This window comes from Musca autumnalis, unplaced genomic scaffold (assembly GCF_047663935.1).
Source record: "Musca autumnalis isolate F117 unplaced genomic scaffold, ASM4766393v1 scaffold_4, whole genome shotgun sequence".
NCBI lineage: Eukaryota > Metazoa > Arthropoda > Insecta > Diptera > Muscidae > Musca > Musca autumnalis.
This window is the reverse complement of record NW_027411977.1, coordinates 94,374,662-94,398,096: the sequence shown is the minus strand read 5'-3', so window position 1 is coordinate 94,398,096 and position 23,435 is coordinate 94,374,662. Positions and strand designations below refer to the sequence as shown.

The 23,435-nt window shown below is 37.4% G+C and overlaps 1 protein-coding gene across 1 annotated transcript; it reads left to right on the top strand.

Moving 5' to 3' along the window:
- The first annotated feature begins 1,338 nt into the window (after window positions 1-1,338).
- LOC141403024 (uncharacterized) lies at window positions 1,339-21,904 on the top strand. The gene is made up of 6 exons (XM_073985157.1): window positions 1,339-1,382; window positions 16,316-16,820; window positions 17,670-19,045; window positions 21,012-21,296; window positions 21,370-21,650; window positions 21,714-21,904. The coding sequence occupies exons 1-6, from the start codon at window positions 1,339-1,341 to the stop codon at window positions 21,902-21,904; spliced, it is 2,682 nt and encodes an 893-aa protein (XP_073841258.1).
- Window positions 21,905-23,435: the final 1,531 nt, after the last annotated feature.

Here is a 23,435-nt window from a genome sequence, read left to right as displayed (position 1 = left end):
GGGTTTCTTGTCATTTAAAAAAAGTTCAATTTTGTTGTACTGTGTTATTATTTAATGATTGTACACCATAAGTCCATGTTTTGGTGTAGACCCCATATAACGGTACATCCCGATTTTCGTTATTTTGAGAATTTTATCTAAAATTTTAACGAACTACCGGTAATTTGGGATTCCCTGTGGTCACAAAACTTCTTCAATAAAATTTGTCAACATAAGGTCATGTTTTGGTACAGCCCCCATATAACTATACCGCCCGATTTTCGGTACTTTGAGCATTATAGCAACAATTTTTGACCGAACTATCTGCAATTTGACATTTGAGGTTCTAAGTGGTCAAAAACATTTCCAGCAAAAATTGTCAGTGTAGGTCCAGGATTTGGTATAGACATCTGATAAGAGGATAAAGCAAACAGGTAACGAAGAACTAGTAGGTTGCTATGCTAAGTCACACCATATTTCGTAGGTTAGTACTAACACTGACAAAAGTAATTACCGAAATTATAAGCATCGCACAGACTACAGACTTTTTTAGTTTATTTGAATACTAACCATCCTTGCCATCCTTGATTAACAGAATTTGGGAGGACTAAAGCAAGCATGGTCACATTTGGCACGGCGGTGCCGATGATTTTCGGAAATTTACACGCACACGACCCGAATGCACAAAAAGAGAACAAATATTTTGATTTGTTATTATTTTATAGCTTGAGTGAATACAAACTTACAAACACACTGTTATAAGTTGCCAATATTTTAAATACATTCACATTTTCTCCGTTCTCTTTTTGGTCATGCCTGGACTAAAGGCCTCGACACATAAGAAGCATGGCATTCTTGCTTAAGACATTTCTGATAAAAGACTAAAGACCAAGTTCGACCTAATAAAAAGATTTCAGAATCACATTTGAATTAGGTCGAACTTGGTCTTTAGTCATTTACCAGATATGACTTAAGCAAGAGTGTCATGCTTCTTATGTGCCGAGGCCTTAAAGGCCTGGGTACATAAGCTGCCTCGCATGCTTGCCTTATTTGCCCCTGATAAAAGAATAAGTCCACATTTACATTAGGCAATTTTCCTTGCGGCAATTGTCAGTTTGATGAAGAGAGGGGTGAGGAATATGGTAACCCTTTACCTCTCAACACCCTCTCTCAGACAATTGTCGCAAGGAAAATTGCCTAATGTAAATGTGGACTAAAGAATGTCGAGCCAATTACAAACTATTTTGCCATTTTATTATTTATTCTTTTATTTTTATTATGTCAAAAATAAATCAGGAAAGCAAGGCAAGCAGGCGAGGCAGCTTATGTACCCAGGCCTTAAGTTCGGAAATGAAAAAAATGACAACAAAAGATGCAGCAAAAATCGATAACTTGATGGTCAAGTAAGTCATACTGAGTCTCTCAACACATAAATCAGTGGCGAAAAGCTTTAACACTACAGTTACAAATTGGCATCAGAATCTAAAACTCTTTCGAGGATTTGCTCTTCTGGTATATTATCATTAACTCCATTTGGAATTTTTCGCCACCCAGACAATATCGGTTGGGAACGTGGACTTAGCAGGTATCGTTACGTGGTGACTTTATTATACAATAAAGGTTTGTTTTCAGTACTCAAAAGCGATTTTACTCTTCTGACCTAATACTATCACCTCCATTCGCAAGTTTACACCACCCAGACAATATCGGAAACGTTGACTTGGGTGGTACCTTTATATGTGGGGATTTTATCATAAAATAACAAAATGGAGTTTCGCCCTTGTGGCCAAAAATCATCACCTCCATTTGGAAGTTTATACCACCCAGATACCCATAATATATACCTTTACTGAAAATTTTCGGTAGGAAGAAGTTCTTCTACTCCCAAAGAAACCAAAATACACAATGTCAGCCAAATCGTTTGGCCGAGACCCTTAAAATAGGAAAATCACGAGGTATTTTTATGTGGGCGCAATTGCAAAACATGGCAATACGTTAAAAATGTTCTGCAAAAAGGTGTTCGGAAAGACGAAGATGTAAATTATAGCATAATTAATTGGAAAATGTGCCTCGGACCCTCGAAATAGTTAAAATCTGGGGATACATATGAGAACTATACCAAAACTTAGACTCATAGTGGTTATGTTTTGCATAGAGGGTTTCTATTTACTATGTCCCAATTTACATTAGGCGAGTTTACTTGCGGCAAGTCTCAGTTTGTAGGAGAGATACGTTAGGGGAATGGAAATGGAAAAAATTGCCCGTACCTGCAATTTTCAGGCAATTCCTTTTATATTTTTCGTTTTTGACATTATTTCCAATGTCTTGAAAACAAAACTTGCCGAAACTCGCCTAATGTAAATCGGGACTAAGTACTCAGAATATCAACATTTGGGAAATTAGTTAGACCATATTTACATTAGGCGATTTTCCTTGCGGCAATTGTCAGTTTGTAGGTCGGAGAGGGTGTTGAGAGGCAAAGGCTTACCAAATACCACATCCCTCTCTCCATCAAACTGACAATTGTCGCAAGGAAAATCGCCTAATGTAAATATGGACTTAGAAAATATGGGAAAACGTAAAAAATACTCAAAATCGGGGTACACCCTTATATGGAGGCTATACCAACAAGTGGACCGAAATTATCCATTTTTTGGTATCAATGACTCTATTGTAAAACAAAGGTCTTTATGAAATTTCAAAGCGTTTCTGATACCTGGGAATGTACAGAGCAAAAAAGTCCACTAGACAATATGTGTACGCTGAAACTCGAGTCTCCCGATTTTGTCTTGAAGTTTTTTATCCACAAGGTTAAAACTGACTGAAAGAGCGTCCCAATGCTTTTGCAATGTACTAAAAAGAGTTCTTAATTATTGTCTTGGCTACAATTTTTGTCTTAGTCTTGGATCGAAAATGTCAATTGTTAGGTTAGGATAAAAAACTTCGAGATCGGGAGGCTCGATTTTCAACGTAGACAAACAGTCTGGTGGACTTTTTCTGCTCAATACAATCCCAGCAATCAGGTGACCAAAAAGGTGATAAAATCGCCCCGCCCTATTATACATATATAAAAGGGGCTCTACAAAGTTTGACCTGAATACCCAAAACCCCCACACCCAAGACCATGAACCGATCATTGTTGTTGCACAGTGTAATTAACGGAATAAATTGGCAATTTAGCGACCAAAATAATGTTGTCGCTAAGTCCTACCAATAGCAACACTGTTGTAAATTTTTATTTGCATTTTCATTCATAGTTTTAGTTTTACCGATTTTTTTGGAAACCAAAAAATAATTTTCAGAATTCCACTACATGGCACATGAGTATAAAAACTAAAGGGATTTTGACAAGGGCACAGAATTTCTAAACTGATGAGATTAAGATAACGATAGAGGTCTAACCTCTTCTCGTCTATGTCCACATTAACCTATGCTTAACAGTTAGAAGACTGCTTGACATATTTTCAAATGTGTTTTCCAAACGTGTATTCGAGGATAAAATTACTTAATGCCATTTTTACTTGTTATTACATAATAGGTCACACTTGCTTCTGGCAATTTCCATCATAATCAAACACACGCATTTTCAGACTGCACGAAATGAAAGGCCATTCACCACTCTACAATACGTTTATACATGAAAAAGTACTACAATTTTGTGAATGTAGAGTCCTTGGCACAAGAACATCAAATGGAAGGCCAAAGAAAAAAAAGTATTGCGAATTCAGTGAAAATAATACAACAACATTTGTGTTGGATTCTGGAATGCTTATTCTTTTTATTCACAGAATATGTGATTTTTTACAGTTCAAGTGGGTAATGTAGTTAACAAGTGGTGTTTTCGTTCTTCCAGTTTAAGATGTACAGAGTCATTCATTACCACTTACACATTGATGTATATGTGTACGTATGTATGTATATGAATGCAAAAAAAGAACACACATGCTTTTCAATATGTATTTTCATATGAAAGAAAAGGGACTGAATGATGACCTAATACTGTATTTGATTCTGGATGGGTTCCACAAAAAAAAAAAAAATAAAAATAAAAAAATAAATATATTTGCCTAATTGTACGGGTCTATGCGGGGGAGGTTGTTATAACATGTGGACATAACATTGGGAAAAATGGTAGCTTCTTAAGACTGAGATATTATAAGCGAAGTTCCATTTTCCACCAATTTATATGATTACCCTCAATTCGTGGTTCCATTTTCAGCGATTATTTGCCCTTCTATGATCCCCATTTCAGTATTGTATTTCAATTCTTTGGATATTTCCACAACATTCACTTGTACTACCCCATTATAAAAATATGAAATCAACAATTGTAATAAGTTCATTGTACTAACAGCATCAATCATAATTTTCACATTCGGTTCCATTATTCGTTGAATGTACATTCGATATTTCTTTTTGTTTTATATTTTTTTCGTCCTTTCAAATTAATTTCCATATCATTGTGTCAGCCATGCAAGCCATGCACCCACCACCACCACCACCAGAATTAAGAATGGAACAAAGAGAACTGTTATTAAAATGCATTTTCCATGTAGGCAAAATGCACAACGCGAAGACGAAATTAACACATTATGGTGAGCGTATGTAGAAAGTCAGTAAGAACGAATTTGTATTTTGCTACAGATTACTAGGTGGCCGAACATTTGTGTATGACACTGTGTGTAATTTTTGAGTCATGATTTATTAACTATATTCTGACACCGCATCGTGATAGAAGACCAAAAATACGTGTCCCGGCGTTTTTCCCTATCACTTCAACTTTCGCGGTTATGGGCCCCCAAAGACCTGAGGCCTTGATGTCAAAAGGCATCATTTTGTCAGGTACATATCTTCTGAACCGCTAATTATTTGGGTTTACTCGTAGATGGAAAGTTGTAGCTCTCGCCTTAAAGAAGAATAATTGTGAACACATAAAATCCATTCAACCTCACCTTCAAGGTCAAAGTCAAATTTCACTTTAAATTTTTTCTCGGATTTTGGTCTACAAATATCAACCCGATCAAAATTGAAGCAAACAACAAACTAGAAAAATGTACCTTAGATCTTGGTAAACAACTTTCTAGAACATACGAACTCTGTAGAAATGGTTCTTAATGGTCAAAATAGCAAATCTAATGCGATTTTTATTCTCTTTTCTCAGTTCGTGCTCCATAGATACTAAATCGGGGGAAACGTTAAAAATAATTTAATTTTTTGTGAATTTCACTTGAAGAACCGTTTCTAGAATATTTTTATGTTCTAGAAAGTTGTTTATTGAAATCTTAGGTGCATTTTTGTAGTTGAGTGTATCCTTAATTTTTGGGCGGTTCGGTATCTGTGGACCGGAATCGGAGAAAAATGTATAAAAATCGAATATTTTCAAAAGTTTTTGGCTATTTTCACATTTAAGAACCGGTCCTTGACATTTCTTATGTTCCAGAAAGTTGCTTGCTGACATCTGTGCTACATTATTGTGGTCCATTGTTTTCTTGAATTTTGAACGGTTTAGTATCTATGGAGCATTTGGTTTGCTATTTTGAACATTAAGAACCGTTTCTACAGAGTTCGTACACGCAGAAAAATATATGTTAGAAATATGTTAGGATCCAAAAAGATATTTGTTTGGGACTGATTGCAAGCAAATATATGTTTGGATCCAAACACAATTTGTTTGTGTCCAAACATATATATGTTTGCAACATTTTATAACATATCTCAATTTAATACATATTTTTTATGTTAGAACATATTTTTTATGGGTGGAGATGGTTTTTGTCAAAGAGAGTAACAACAGGACTCTCGCAGCTGCGGAATGCTGGTTTATAATAAAAAGCTGTGTGCATGGTGTAATAGGAGACACAGAAGTTTTGTGATGTGTATGCGTAAAACACGTGTGTTTCCTGCTTTGTTGTTGTTAACCAACGTAGCAAGCGAAGAGGAAAAGAAAAGAAATGGTATTAAGTATGTTGGTATTTTTTTTTATCAGTGTTCTAGAGAACATCGTTGAGTAAAGACGGTAAAGTGAGTGAATGAATCAGTGTTTTGTATTTTCTTAAAGAAATTGGGCTTTTTAGTAAATTAAATGTCCAATACATTTTCTAATTGAATCAAAAAGGTAAATTGAAATATTTTATTGGACAAGGAAGAAATCGCATTTAATATTGGTAATTACATCAATACATTTTTCATACACAGAAAAAAAGCCAACCCAGAAATTTTGATTAAAAGCTTTATCACCATATTTCTGTCGAATGACGATAAAATATTACGAATATAATGGGAAATGTTTATCCAACATGAAAATGTTACTAGAAAGCGATCAATAAACGATTTCAAACAAATAATTTATTGAAATTTGTTTATGGTTATTAATAAATTTCTGTAGTTAAAATGGTCTTCAACGTTTGCCGCATGTACTCGCTCTCAAGAGCGAGAGAAACAATTTTTTTATTCGTTCATAGATCGAATTCCATACATAAGTAATTTTATAAAATTGCTGCAGTGGGAACTCGATGTAAGAACGGCTAATTTCATGAAATTATTTCATTGAAATCATTCTAGTATGGACCGGGACTTAGTTGCCCTCTATAGAACATTTGCCTTGAAAAAATTGTAACCTGATTAATATCACTGTGTGTCATTTTTTGAGTCATGGTTTATTAACCATATTCTGACACCGCAGCGGGATAGAAGACCACAAATAAGAAGACACGTGTCCCGGCGTTTTCCTATCACTTCAACTTTTGCGGTTATGGGCCCCCAAAGACCTGAGGCCTTGATGTCAAAAGGGCTCATTTTGTCAGGCCCATACATATCTTCTAAACTGCTAAGAATTTGGGTTTCTTCTAGGTCAAAATCCCTAAGGTCAAATTTGTCATTTAATTTTTTCTCCTAAAAACCTAAAAATGTAAACTGAGCTTCTTTATCTCAAAAAATGGTACAGCCTGAGAACAAATAATAAACGTCAATCCTGTAGAGAATTTTCACAGCTACAACATTTTTTTTAGCTCCATTTTGATTGGACTTGCGGTTCCAAAGCAAAATCGTCAAAACCTAAAAAACACCTCAAAATGTGAATTTTGCCCGCGATTTTTTTTGGATTTTTCTCATCTATGAACATTGGTGTTTCAGAATTCACAAAAAACTTCCCCTGTGTAAGCGATTTTCATTAAAAGTTAGTTAAGGCGTACCCTTCATGACATTGTTTTATAAGGGGGCTATACCGTCAGTGCATTGCCCCAATTTGAACTTCAATATCTCAAAAATGGTAAAGCCTTAGAAAATACTGTAAAGGTCAATCTTGTAGAGAATTTTCCTAGCTACAACATTTTCTTCAGTCTCATTTTGATAGGACATGGGATTTCTAAGCAAATCGTAAAAACCTAAACAACCCCCACAAATGTCGACTTGAATCGCGATTTATTTAAAAAGCGCTCCGGCGATTTTTTTGTTTTTTGATTTTTCTCATCTATGAACATTGTAGTTTCGGAATCGCAAAAACTTCCGAGGTGTAAGCACCTTCCATTTAAATTTGATTCAAAAGCACCGTGATCGGTATGGAAATTAATTTGCGAGACAATTGTGGTTATGTCTCCGACCTTACCTACTTACATATTTTGGACCCAAAGACTTGACCACGCCCACATTTTACAATATGATACATCTAAAAAACTACAGAACCGATTTTTCTGAAATTGTCAGGGAATATACAGGTGTGGCCCCAGAAAACAGGATACATATTTTATTGAATTCCAGATTACGAATCCGACAAAGTCCATAAGAGAAATGAAAGTTTACTAAAGTATAGTACACATTGACAAGCAAAACTGACAGTCATCGAGGTCTATTTCGTGAATATCAAAGCCTAACTGAAAAATTTCTTTTGTAATCTCTAAATAATACCATATATATTGTATTTCAAAAGTTTTTAGCTAAATAAAAGTTGTTATTTGCCGGAAAATTGTCCTAAAAGTACGCTGACTGTCAGTTTTGAATGATAATGTGTACTCCCCTTTACAGACAAAATCTGTTGATAAAAAGAAGTGAAGTAGAAAATACCTACTTTTGAATTGTCAAGCATAAAGTCCATAAAAAGTTGTCAATAAAACTAATTACGACGGGCCAGCAACGCGGACCGTGTTTTGCTAATTTATAATAAAATTACAGGTCTCATTTATTATCCTATCCTAGCTAAAATCGAGGATGGTTATCCAAAGCACGAACGCTATTACATTTGGTGAAAATCGATTCATATTCGGATATAGCTCTCATATATATTTTCCGCCGATTCCATTTTAATGAAAGTTGTATGTTTCGGTCTAGAAATAAATTTGCCAAATTATATTGAAATCGGTCGACATACAGTATCGGCCAAAACTTTTTTTCTTTTTCCACCATACAAATTTGTAATTCTGTTTGTAACACATGGAAGTATTTATCGGAGACCCTAATAAGTACATATATTGTTGATCAGGATAAAATTCGAAGTCGATATTACCATGTCCGTCCGCACGTCTGTTGAAATGAAGACACAGCTCGCAATTTTTTAGATGGAGCTTTGTAATTTGGTATAGAAGTTCCTATTACTCCTAGATTATTTGGTATTGCAAATGGGCTATATCGGTCTACGGTTTAATATAACCACCATGGAACGCTACCACCCCAATTTTGGTATTTTGAAGATTTTAGTCTCATTATTACTGCGAAATGGCTAAAATTTGTTACTTAGTCTCACAGATCGAACGGATCTACCGATTCGGCCCAAAATTGATCTTCTTCATATTTTGTCCAAATTTAGTTTAAGTTCGAATATAAGCCATAATTCTTCAGGTACCTTCCCAAAAAATGTTCGGAAAAATTGGGAAAGTCATCTCCCGTGAACTTTTGTATTGGAAAATAATCTCCGGTGAACTTTTGTATAGGAAAAGTCATCTCCGGTACACTTTTGCATTGAAAAGTCATCTCCGGTGAACTTTTGTATAGGAAAAGCCATCTCCGGTGAACTTTTGTATAGGAAAAGTCATCTCCGGTGAACTTTTGTATAGGAAAAGTCATCTCCGGTGAGCTTTTGCATAGGAAAAGTCATTTCCGGTGAATTTTGTATAGGAAAAGTCATCTCCGGTGAACTTTTGTGTGGGAAAGCCATCTCCGGTGAACCTTTGTATAGGAAAAGTAATCTGCGGTGAACTTTCGTATAGGAAAAGTCATCTCCGGTGAACTTTTGTATTGGAAAAGTCATCTCCGGTGAACTATGGTATAGGAAAAGTCATCTCCGGTGAACCTTTGTATTGGAAAACTCATCTCCGGTGAACTTTTGCATAGGAAAAGTCATCTCCGGTGAACTTTTGTATGGAAAAGTCATCTCCGGTGAACTTTTGTATTAGAAAAGTCATCTCCGGTGAACTTTTGTATAGGAAAAGTCATCTCCGATGAACTTTTATATAGGAAAAGTCACCTCCGGTGAATTTTTGTATTGGAAATGTCATCTCCGGTGAACTTTTGTATTGGAAAAGTCATCTCCGGTGAACTTTTGTATTGGAAAAGTCATCTCCGGTGAACCTTTGTATTGGAAAACTCATCTCCGGTGAACTTTTGCCTAGGAAAAGTCATCTCCGGTGAACTTTTGCATGGAAAAGTCATCTCCGGTGAACTTTTATATTAGAAAAGTCATCTCCGGTGAACTTTTGTATAGGAAAAGTCATCTCCGATGAACTTTTATATAGGAAAAGTCATCTCCGGTGAATTTTTGTATTGGAAATGTCATCTCCGGTGAACTTTTGTATAGGAAAAGTCATCTCCGGTGAACTTTTGTATAGGAAAAGTCATCTCCGGTGAACTTTTGTATAGGAAAAGTCATCTCCGGTGAACTTTCGTATTGGAAAAGTCATCTCCAGTGAACTTTTGTATTGGAAAAGTCATTTCCGGTGAACTTTGGTATAGGAAAAGTCATCTCCGGTGAATTTTTGCATAGCTCCACTGAACTTTTGTATAGGAAAAGTCATCTCCGGTGAACTTTTGTATTGGAAAAGTCATCTCCGGTGAACTTTTGTATTGGAAAAGTCATCTCCGGTGAACTTTTGTATTGGAAAAGTCATCTCCGGTAAACTTTTGTATAGGAAAAGTCATCTCGGGTGAACTTTTGTATAGGAAAAGTCATCTCCGGTGAACTTTTGTACAGGAAAAGTCATCTCCGGTGAACTTTTGTATAGGAAAACTCATCTCCGGTGAACCTCTGTATAGAAAAAATCATCTCCGGTGAACTTTTGTATAGGAAAAGTCATCTCCGGTGAACTTTTGTATAGGAAAAGTCATCTCCGCTGAACTTTTGTATAGGAAAAGTCATCTCCGCTGAACTTTTGTATAGGAAAAGTCATCTCCGGTGAACTTTTGTATAGGAAGAGTCATCTCCGGTGAACTTTTGTATAGGAAGAGTCATCTCCGGTGAACTTTTGTATAGGAAGAGTCATCTCCGGTGAACTTTTGTACAGGAAAAGTCATCTCCGATGAACTTTTGTATAGGAAAAGTCATCTTCGGTGAACTTTTGTACAGGAAAAGTCATCTCCGGTGAAATTTGTATAGGAAAAGTCATCTCCGGAGAACTTTTGTATAGGAAAAGTCATCTCCGGTGAACTTTTGTATAGGAAAAGTCATCTCCGGTGAACTTTTGTACAGGAAAAGTCATCTCCGGTGAACTTTTGTACAGGAAAAGTCATCTCCGGTGAACTTTTGTATAGGAAAAGTCATCTCCGGTGAACTTTTGTATAGGAAAAGTTATCTCCGGTGAACTTTTGTATAGGAAAAGTCATCTCCGCTGAACTTTTGTATAGGAAAAGTCATCTCCGCTGAACTTTTATATAGGAAAAGTCATCTCCGCTGAACTTTTGTATAGGAAAAGTCATCTCCGGTGAACTTTTGTATAGGAAGAGTCATCTCCGGTGAACTTATGTATAGGAAGAGTCATCTCTGGTGAACTTTTGTACAGAAAAAGTCATCTCCGGTGAACTTTTGTATAGGAAAAGTCATCTCCGGTGAACTTTTGTACAGGAAAAGTCATCTCCGGTGAAATTTTTATAGGAAAAGTCATCTCCGGAGAACTTTTGTATAGGAAAAGTCATCTCCGGTGAACTTTTGTATAGGAAAAGTTATCTCCGGAGAACTTTTGTATTGGAAAAGTCATCTCCGGTGGTCTTTTGTATTGGAAAAGTCATCTCCTGTGAACATTTGCATTGGAAAAGTCATTTCCGGTGAACTTTTGTATAGGAAAAGTCATCTCCGGTGAACTTTTGTATTGGAAAAGTCATCTCCGGTAAACTTTTGTATAGGAAAAGTCATCTCGGGTGAACTTTTGTATAGGAAAAGTCATCTCCGGTGAACTTTTGTACAGGAAAAGTCATCTCCGGTGAACTTTTGTATAGGAAAACTCATTTCCGGTGAACCTCTGTATAGAAAAAATCATCTCCGGTGAACTTTTGTATAGGAAAAGTCATCTCCGGTGAACTTATGTATTGGAAAAGTCATCTCCGGTGAACTTTTGTATAGGAAAATACATCTCCGGTGAACTTTTGTATAGGAAAAGTCATCTCCGCTGAACTTTTGTATAGGAAAAGTCATCTCCGCTGAACTTTTGTATAGGAAAAGTCATCTCCGCTGAACTTTTGTATAGGAAAAGTCATTTCCGGTGAACTTTTGTATAGGAAGAGTCATCTCCGGTGAACTTTTGTATAGGAAGAGTCATCTCCGGTGAACTTTTGTATAGGAAGAGTCATCTCCGGTGAACTTTTGTACAGGAAAAGTCATCTCCGGTAAACTGTTGTATAGGAAAAGTCATCTCCGGTGAACTTTTGTACAGGAAAAGTCATCTCCGGTGAAATTTGTATAGGAAAAGTCATCTCCGGAGAACTTTTGTATAGGAAAAGTCATCTCCGGTGAAGTTTTGTATAGGAAAAGTCATCTCCGTTGAACTTTTGTACAGGAAAAGTCATCTCCGGTGAACTTTTGTACAGGAAAAGTCATCTCCGGTGACCTTTTGTATAGGAAAAGTCATCTCCGGTGAACTTTTGTATAGGAAAAGTCATCTCCGGTGAACTTTTGTATAGGAAAAGTCATCTCCGCTGAACTTTTGTATAGGAAAAGTCATCTCCGCTGAACTTTTGTATAGGAAAAGTCATCTCCGCTGAACTTTTGTATAGGAAAAGTCATCTCCGGTGAACTTTTGTATAGGAAGAGTCATCTCCGGTGAACTTTTGTATAGGAAGAGTCATCTCCGGTGAACTTTTGTACAGAAAAAGTCATCTCCGGTGAACTTTTGTATAGGAAAAGTCATCTCCGGTGAACTTTTGTACAGGAAAAGTCATCTCCGGTGAAATTTTTATAGGAAAAGTCATCTCCCGAGAACTTTTGTATAGGAAAAGTCATCTCCGGTGAACTTTTGTATAGGAAAAGTCATCTCCGGAGAACTTTTGTATTGGAAAAGTCATCTCCGGTGGTCTTTTGTATTGGAAAAGTCATCTCCGGTGGTCTTTTGTATTGGAAAAGTCATCTCCGGTGGTCTTTTGTATTGGAAAAGTCATCTCCGGTGAACTTTTGTATTGGAAAAGTCATTTCCGGTGAACTTTGGTATAGGAAAAGTCATCTCCGGAGATCTTTTGTATTGGAAAAGTCATCTCCGGTGGTCTTTTGTATTGGAAAAGTCATCTCCGGTGGTCTTTTGTATTGGAAAAGTCATCTCCGGTGAACATTTGTATTGGAAAAGTCATTTCCGGTGAACTTTTGTATAGGAAAAGTCATCTCCGGTGGTCTTTTGTATTGGAAAAGTCATCTCCGGTGGTCTTTTGTATTGGAAAAGTCATCTCCGGTGAACTTTTGTATTGGAAAAGTCATTTCCGGTGAACTTTGGTATAGGAAAAGTCATATCCGGTGAACTTTTGTATTGGAAAAGTCATCTCCGGTGAACTTCTGCCTAGGGAAAGTCATCTCTAGTGAACTTTTGTATTGGAAAGGTCATCTCCGGTGAACATTTGTATAGGAAAAGTCTTCTCCGGTGAACTTTTGTATAGGAAAAGTCATCTCCGGTGAACTTTTGTATAGGAAGAGTCATCTCCGGTGAACTTTTGTACAGGAAAAGTCATCTCCGGTGAACTTTTGTATAGGAAAAGTCATCTCCGGTAAACTTTTGTACAGGAATAGTCATCTCCGGTGAACTTTTGTATAGGAAAAGTCATTTCCGGAGAACTTTTGTATAGGAAAAATCATATCCGGTGAACTTTTATATAGGAAAAGTCATCTTCGGTGAACTTTTATATAGGAAAAGTCATCTTCGGTGAACTTTTGTATTGGAAAAGTCATCTCCGGAGAACTTTTGTATAGGAATAATCATCTCTGCTGAACTTTTGTATAGGAAAAGTCATCTCCGCTGAACTTTTGTATAGGAAAAGTCATATCCGGTGAACTTTTATATAGGAAAAGTCATCTTCGGTGAACTTTTGTATTGGAAAAGTCATCTGCAGTGAACTGTTGCATAGGAAAAGTCATCTCCGGTGAACTTTTGTGCAGGAAAAGTCATCTCCGGTGAACCTTTGTATAGGAAAAGTTATCTTCGGTGAACTTTCGTATAGGAAAAGTCATCTCCGGTGAACTTTTGCACAGGAAAATTCATCTCCGGTGAACTTTTGCATAGGAAAAGCCATCTCCGGTGAACTTTTGTATAGGAAAAGTCATCTCCGGTGAACTTTTGTACAGGAATAGTCATCTCCGGTGAACTTTTGTATAGGAAAAGTCATTTCCGTAGAACTTTCGTATAGGAAAAATCATATCCGATGAACTTTTATATAGGAAAAGTCATCTTCGGTGAACTTTTATATAGGAAAAGTCATCTTCGGTGAACTTTTGTATTGGAAAAGTCATTTCCGGTGAACTTTGGTATAGGAAAAGTCATCTCCGATGAACTTTTGTATAGGAAAATTCATCTCCGGTGAACTTTTGCATAGGAAAAGTCATCTCCGCTGAACTTTTGTATAGGAAAAGTCATCTCCGGAGAACTTTTGTATAGGAATAATCATCTCTGCTGAACTTTTGTATAGGAAAAGTCATCTCCGCTGAACTTTTGTATAGGAAAAGTCATATCCGGTGAACTTTTATATAGGAAAAGTCATCTTCCGTGAACTTTTGTATTGGAAAAGTCATCTCCGGTGAACTTTTGTGCAGGAAAAGTCATCTCCGGTGAACCTTTGTATAGGAAAAGTCATCCTCCGGTGACGTTTACTGTAGTTGGTCTCGTGTTGGCATTAAGCCAGTTCAGACACTCCGTAATCTCTCGGATCTTCGCTTGATGGACCGTATTGTTATCCGCCAAACGAAGAGATATTTCGGTCTCTGGTTCTTCAATAAAAAGAGCCAGTCCCGTTCTCCCAACTAGCATGGAGCCGTATGTATAACAACAGTTTCCAGTCGCCATTTGTGCTGGATTTCCGCTGATCCACGAGTCTCTGTCTGGAATTAATGCTTCGCATGAGGCAGTTACAATTGTTTCAGGTATACGGTCCGATACAAATTTATCCATTGACTGTCCCGTTGATACCCGTAGAATGTTTTGATGTTTTGACGCTTTAAGTCAGCTGCGACAGTCGCTTCATACCTTAACTTGATTTCTATTGGGTGCTTATTAGTTTCTAATGCCTTCGTTGGTGTTGTCCTCATTGCGCCGCTTACATTTAAACAGCACATTTGTTGGTCTTTCTATAGTATTTTAATATTACACTTTTTATCCATAGCTGTACATCAGACTGCTGAAGCGTATGTTAGAATAGGTCTAACTACGCGTTTGTATAGCCAGTGTGTCTTCCTAGGATTCAGACCCCACTTGGAGCCTATAGCCCTTCTACAGGTTGACCAACATCTATAAGCTTTGTAAGCTCTCTCTTGATTATGGTTTTTCTATTTAAGTTACCCATCCAGCCAGAATTATTCCCAGATATTTAACTTTGTTAGAGATATTTATTGTCTTGTTTAGGAAAACTGGTTCTTCAAAGTGTCCCAGTTTTGTTTTCCTAGTGAAGAGATATATTTCCGTTTTTTTTTTCGGGTTTACTTTAAGACCTCTTGGTATAGCCCAATTGTACGCTAGTTTTAGGGCTGATTCAGCTCTTATGCCGTTTCAACGCGATCCATCAAGAACCGTGGATGTAGCATCGCATTCAATTTTTAGAAAAAATCTATTATATCTCTGGATTTACGAGAGTTTTTTAAATATCTGTTTTCACGCAGTTTAAAAACGCATAATTTTTGCAAATTTTCGAAATTTGAGGGGTATCGTCGTGGCTTGTTAGATTCAGAACGTAAAAAAACTAAATTTACGCAGGTTTCCAGGGAAATCGAATGACATTTGTAAATTTTAAACAAAAAAAAAATAGGTTTTTGAGAAAAAATTACCCACAAAAATTTCGTGTTTGTGCGCAGATTACTGTGATCCTGTGAGGGCTACACCCTCATGTTATACATTAAAAAATGCGAAATCGCGAGTACTACCATCAAATAATAAGCTTTTAGTGAAAACCAGCTGCGCATCCCGATTAGAGCAAAATTTCAAAAAACCCCATTTTTATACCCTAAGCCTTTAGGCTAAAGAGGGTATACATACTTTAATACGACCAAATTTTGAGTCGATCTTACAATGTCCGTCCGTCTGTCTGGCTGACTGGTGCGCAAGATAAGTCTCCAATTTGGTTCAAATTTTGGGTATCGAAATATTTTGTCCAGATTTGGTTTAAGTTCGAAGATGGGCCATATCGTCCACTCCTTCAGGTACCTCCCTCACAAAAGTTCAAAAATGTTCGGAAAAATTGTCCGCACGATAACTTTTGAAGGGAGTATCCGAATTAGTCCATACTGTGTCCATACTTTTACTTACTTAGATGAGGTTCCAATATGGACCCTACTGGTCCACTCCTTCGGGTACCTCCCACACAAAATTTTGCTTAAGTGCAGTTTAAGGCCTTCTCTCGAATCGCTTTGATTTTTGTTGCGGCCACTTGGGGACTTTCTTAGATGTGTACTTCAGTACGGAAAACCTCTGACCGTCATTCACTTGGGAGTGACCAGAGGCGACTCATTTGTTGAATTTTCCAAGCAGCTCACTACTTCCGATTTTTTAATCAAGTATTCCCTGGAAATATCGCACAGGCAGCCGTCAGTCGATAGCTAAAGTGAGAAGGCGACCCGGCCTATAGGGTTCGTTGGCAGCCCCAACACTAGGATCGGATGCTGTGGCCCAATCAGCCGCACATCTTAAAAAAAAAACTTGATTACAGAAACGTTAACAAATTCAAATTCAAACAACAGCCCTATGATGACGACCCTTGCTTTCAAGAAACGGATTATGATTGGTACATGGAACGTGAGAACACTCTCTGAACCATCTAGATTGGAACAAGCATGTCGTGAAATGGATACTTACAAGCTATCTGTTCTTGGCTTAAGTGAAGTAAGATGGCCTAAAAGTGGGCCCCCCTATGAGACATCCTCTGGCTTCAAACTCCTATTCTCTGGAAATGATAGTAACCGTATCAATGGAGTTGGAATACTTTTAACGCCTAAAACTAGCAATTGTCTCATCGACTACAAACCCATTTCAGACCGTATTATAGTAGCTAGGCTGAACTCACGATTTCGGAAGATTGCTATAATACAATGTTATGCCCCTACGGAACCAGATGATGAATCTGTGAAAGATGATTTCTATTCCCAGCTTGACGCTACCATAAGCTCACTCCCAGGCGGCGACATTAAAATTCTCATGGGTGATTTTAATCCCAAAGTTGGTAATGCTAATGCCGGCATAGAAGCAGTAATGGGAACAAATGGTTTATGCAGTCAAAAAAACGATAATGGAGACAGGCTCATAGACTTTTGTGCACGGCATAATTTCTACATTGGTGGTACCAAGTTCATCCACAAATATATATGGCAATCTCCAGACGGAAGGACAAGAAATCAGATTGACCATATTATAATAAGTAAGCTGTTGTGGGTTCTTTAATGGATGTGAGGACAAGGCGCGGTGCGGACATCGATAGCGACCATCAGCTCTTGGTAGGAGTCTTTCGCCTTCGGCCAGCTGCAATTCAAAAGACAAAAAAGGGTCGCAAATATAACATTAACCGTTTGCAAAATCAGAGTACTGTCGAAGCATACAACACCGCACTGAGTACAGAACTAAACAACGGAGGACGACGTGATGGCTCATGGCAGACGATAGTCGATGCATGTAACAGAAGTGCACAGACAGTACTTTGCCGCGCTGTTAATAGAAGAAAGCCGTGGATAACTGATACAACATGCGCCGAAATTCAAAAACGGAAAAATCAAAAAAATCGTATTGAAGCAGCGCAGACTAACGAGGAAAGGACCGTAGCAAAGTTTGAATATAGAATAACAGCAAACAATGTTAAAAAACTTGCGCGCTTAGACCGTGAAGTTTACTTTAACAAAATCGCAGATGAAGCTGAACAAGCATCAAATGTTGGGAGCATGCGCCAAGTATATGCAACAATAAAAAAAACTAAGTGGAAACAACATAAGAAGTACTGCATCGATCAGAGACAAAAACGGAGCCGAACTCACAACACCAGACGAACAACTTAATCGATGGTGTGAATTCTTCTCCGAAAATTCCACAACATCCCAAAACTACCAGCCACTCCCAACACCCTCAAGACGAAACCAAAGACGGGACATCGCAACCCACCCACCAACTCGGGATGAAATCAAATCAGCTCTTGAGTCTCTGAGAAATGGTAAATCCAGTGGCCCTGATAACATACCAGCTGAACTGCTAAAATATGGCGCTCCATCACTAGTAGATGCCCTTTTTCCTATTATACGCACTGCATGGACAACATCGAAAATTCAAGACGCATGGAAAGAAGGAGTCATAATTACAATTCCCAAACAAGGTGATTTGAAGGAATGTAAGAATTGGCGAGGCATCACTTTACTCAACTCTATTGCAAAACTCATGGCATCGCAACTGCTAAACCGGATACGCCCAGCTGTGGAATCAATACTGCGATGCGAACAGGCAGGGTTTCGCACCGGCAGATCTTGCGCCGACCATATCAATACACTTCGAATTATCATCGAGGAATCAAAGGAGTACAACGCACATCTCTACTTACTTTTCGTCGACTTTGAAAGAGCATTCGACACCATACGTGATGCACTGTGGGAAATCCTTTCCCTAAATGGTATTCCGGACAAAATAATACTCCTCATTCGTGAACTCTACAGGAATTCGACATGCCGTGTGCGTTTTAATACAGCAGAAAGTTCACCCTTTATGACTACAGCCGGAGTTAAACAGGGATGCATTTTGTCACCAACCTTATTCCTGTTAATGCTGGACTTTGTTATGAACAAAACAAACAACGAGGCCCCATGTGGCATACAGTGGAACCTCAACAATCGCCTAAACGATATTGACTATGCCGATGATATTTGTCTCATGGCCCACCGTTTTGAAGACATCCAAAAAATACTAAATAGGCTTATTATCAATGCATCTAGTATAGGCCTCAAAATTAACATCAAAAAGACAAAACTTATGCGAATCGGGATCAGTGTTACAACACCACTAACCGTTAATGGCATTAACATCGAAGACGTCAATACATTTTGCTACCTCGGAAGCGTCATATCTGCACATGGTGGCTCTGAAGACGACATTGTGGCCCGTATAAACAAAGCCAGAGCAGCTTTCCAAGCCCTACATAAAACATGGCGATCTAATAACATTAGTCGCAAAACAAAATTACGCATTTTCGACAGCAGCGTGAAATCAGTGTTGCTATATGGCTCATCAACGTGGGGTACCACCCAGTCGAATATGAAAAAGCTCCAAACGTTCATAAATGGCTGCCTTAAACGTATCCTCCACATATTCTGGCCTAATGTAATATCAACTAATGAGCTGCTCACTATTACAAATAATATCCCAGTCGAGGAGGAAATCAAGAAACGAAAATGGACTTGGATTGGACACATTTTAAGGCGTCCCGATAATGACATCACGAAGTCAGCTTTGCAGTGGAATCCTCAGGGACACCGAAGACCATGTCGACCCCGAATGACGTGGATCAGATGCGTTAAGAGAGAATACGAAGCCCTCAACAAGACATGGAATCAACTCAAAAGTATCGCTAACGATAGAAGAAGATGGAGAGAATTTGTTACCGCCCTATGTTCTACATGAACTTTATTTGTTATGATATGTTCATATTATTTTGTATCACATTTCTTTAACAAATAAAAGAGGACATATATATTTATACTTGTATTCACTACCCCCATTACGACGATATAAGTTTTTACAGGAGCAAGTCCATACATCCTCAGAAATCAACACGAAAACTGCAAACAACCCATATAATACCAGGTGTCGTAGTTGCAGCGCACTATAACTCTCGAACGGATCAACATGTTTTGTTCAAATTTTGGGTCTTTCAATATTTTGTCCAAACTTAGTTTAAGTTCGAAGATAGACAATATCGGTCCACTCCTTCCGGTACCTCCCTCACAAAGGTTCAACATTTTTCACCATGATTGTGAGCATGATAGCTCTAGGAGGGAGTAACCGAATTGAGCCAAACTTTGCTATTGGTAATATTACTTTCAGGCATAGATCGGATTCTAATATGGACTATATCGGTCTATTCATTTGGGTACCTCCCACACAAAATTTGGAAAAAGTATAGTTGAACAACTCCTCTCTGATCTTATTAATTTGTGATTCAACAGATTGCACTTGCGGCCCCTGTTACGACGTTGTATTTTTTCGTGCGCAAGTCCATACTTCCTGAGATAATGACCCAAATAGGTCCAGAAAATCCTACCGGCACCACCTAAACTGGCTAATGTGTAAAATAACCCTTTAAGAGAGGAATCGATTTAGCTCAAACTTTGTAAATCGTATTATTTCCTACAGATTTGTATTAGGTCCGAATATGTACTACATCGGATCACTCCTACGGGTGCATCCTACCCAAAGTTTGGAAAAAATTCAGTTTAAGGACTCGTCTTGGACCATTCTGAATTTTGTTGCAACATGTAGTTTTTTGCGGCCATTTCCATCCTGGAAAATTTTCCCAACAGCTAAAAAACCTACAGAAGTATTGTGTTAACTTTTTTCTTCGGGTACGTGGCTGAGGGTATATCTCTGTCGGCTCAGCTGACTGATACTTTCTTACTTGTTCAGTCTTCAAAATGTCAGCATCCGTTTGTTTCTCATCCATACATACATTTTCACTCTATTTTAAAAAAGTTTTAAACAATGTTAAATTTATATCTTTAAATTTATATCGTTCAGTCTTAATTGAAAATAATGAGCACATCCAAGCGTGGGTACTTTCATTGAAATCTTGCAAACAACTGATTTTCACACTCATTTCATTTCAGAGACAAACTCTGTTGATTGAGCATGGCCTGTTATCGATCACTGTCCCAAAAACTTCCAGCTATAAAACCATTCTAGTTTATGGCCATTACCAAATTAATGGCAACTTTTTTGTTTTGTTTGATGTTAAATGTATGAAATGAACACTGATAGTTATCTTAAACCGTATTATACATATCTATTTATATACGAATGTAAATGTCGTTTTATGATTTACATACATATTTGTTTTTGTTTGTTTTAAAATTCCCTCCAACAAGATGCGTGTGCGTGAAGCTAGTAATTATGAATTCTTCCTCTGTAAAAACGTAATATCAGTGTTGAATTGAAATTAAACAAAATTAGACCACAAACGACAAAGCCTAATAAATTTTGCTATTTATATAGTGGTTAAGAAATGTTGTTGAACGTGAAAAGACGAAAAGCCTCACTTTAGATTAAGTTTGTAGCCTCCTACGGTTTACTGTGGATCACAGTTAAGTTCGTAAACTTTTGCAAAATGGATAATCCCGAATTATATTTCAATTCAAATGAACTACAAAGAAAGGACGCCATTGAATTTTACAAAAGATTTTTAACAAAACTCAGTTGGCGTAATGATGGTACGGATACATTGATTGATATTGGTTCTGGTCCGGGGGATGTTGTTAGCGATTGTATTTATCCTCGAATGCCTTGCGAATATCAACGCCTTGTCTTCTCGGACATAAAGAGCAGCATGGTGGAATTTGCACGCCAACACTATCAACATTTGCCCAATAGTGAGTTTAGGCTTTTGAATATTGAATCACATGATGGATTACCGCATGACTTGAAGGGCAAATTTGATCATGTCACTTCAAATTATTGTTTACATCTTGCCGCCGATCAAAGGTGAATGAGTTATGGCTGATGTCTAAAGATTTACCATTTCATTGTGTTATGTCCATCTTCTCCCTTTTTGCAGGCAAGCTTACGCCAACATCTACAATTTATTACGTCCGGAGGGTGGTGATATTTTATTAAATACTGCTCCATATGCATCATTTTTTGATGCTCTTACCGGCATAAGCTATAATGAAAAATGGCTCCCCTATATAAAGGATTCAGAGTTATTTACATCAGCTCTACAGAATGTAGAAGATCCAAAGAGATACATGTTAGATTTATTGCATTCCCTTGGTTTTCGCCAATGTCAAGTGGAAATCCGAGATCGCGTTTATATCTTTAGATTGGAGGCATTTAAAGGTGAGTAAATGGTAAATGGAATCTAAGTAACAAAAATGTATAACTGTTTCTTCAATTCCTCAGATCTCACAGAAGCTATAACACCCTACATACCTCGAATACCCAATCATTTGCTCGACGATTATTTGAACGATTTTGTTGAAGTCATGAGCAATTTGGACCCGCAATGCCCCCTGTATAATAAGAATAATAATACAGTTCGACTGCCTTACAGACAAATGAAGATTTATGCCAGAAAACCTTCTATTATGTGATCAGTTTTATACTGAGGACTTTCTTCGCATATATCAGTTAATGAGATCAGCAATAAATTAGAATTTTTAAATGAAATTTAGTCAGTAATTAATTGTTAAGGAAATTAAAATCGAATAAAAATAGTGCATTAAGCAGTGAAAAAGGAGTTGTGTTCGCCTTAGCCAACATAAACACCCACCATGGAAACTGCGAAATTTACCACATGAACTTTTTCTGTTAGTGTTTCACTACTCAAACGTAGTCAGGAGAAACCAGAAGTTCAAATCTAAAGTTACAGATACATATCGCTCATTTACTCTAAAAGTGTTACATCTCAAAAAAATCTAGAAAAATCTAAAAAGAAAGGTTGCCTATCTAGACCTTTTATAAAAGAAAGGTTGATCCTATAGATCCTTTCTAAAAGAAAGGGTGTTTCTCCATTCCCTTTCTCAAAGAAATTGTGTTTCTCTATACCCTTTTTGAAAGAAAGGGTGCTTCTCCAGACCCCTCCTGAAGGAAAGGGTGTTTCTATAAACACTTTGTGAAAGGAAAGATGCTCCTATAGACCCATTCTGAAAGAAAGGATGCTTCTATAGACCCTTTCTGAAAGTGGGGGTGTTTCTATAGACCCTTTTTGAAAGAAGTGCTGCCTATCTAGACCATTTATAAAAGAAAGGGTGTTTCTATAGACCCTTTCTAAAAGAAAGGGTGTTTCTTTATTCCTTTTGTGAAGAAAATGGTGCTTCTCTAGACCCCTTCTGAAAGAAAGGTTGCTTCTATAGACATTTTTTGAAAGAAAAGATATTTCTTTAGACCCTTTCTGAAAGAAACGTTGATTCTATAGAACCTTTCTGAAAGAAAGTGTGCTTCTATAGACCTTTTCTGAAAGAAAGAGTGCTTCTGTAGACCATTTGTGAAAGAAAGGGTGCTTCTAGAGACCCTTTTTGAAAGAGAGGATGCTTCTAAATGAAAGGGTGCTTCTATAAACTTTTTCTGAAAGAAAGTGTGCTTCTATAGACCATTTGAAAGAAAGGGTGCTTCTAGAGATCCCTTCTTAAAGAGAGGGTGCTTCGAGTTACCTCTTCTGAAATAAAGGATGCTTCAATAGACACTTTCTGAAAGAAGGGATGTTTCTTTAGACATTTTTTGAAAGAAAGGCTTCTTATCTAGACCATTTATAAAAGAAATGGTGTTTCTATAGATCCTTTCTAAAAGAAAGGGTGCTTCTATAGACATCTTCCGAAAGGAAGGATACTTCTTTAGTCCCTTTCTGAAAGAAACTATTTTCTATAGAACCTTTCTGAAAGAAGGGGTGATTCTATAGACCCTTTCGGAAAGAAAGGGTGCTTCTACAGACTCTTTCGGAAAGAAAGGGTGCTTCTATGGACTCTTTTGGAAAGAAAGGGTGCTTCTATATACTCTTTCGGAAAGAAAGGGTGCTTCTATATACTCTTTCGGAAAGAAAGGGTGCTTCTATATACTCTTTCGGAAAGAAAGGGTGCTTCTATATACTCTTTCGGAAAGAAAGGGTGCTTCTATAGACTCTTTCGG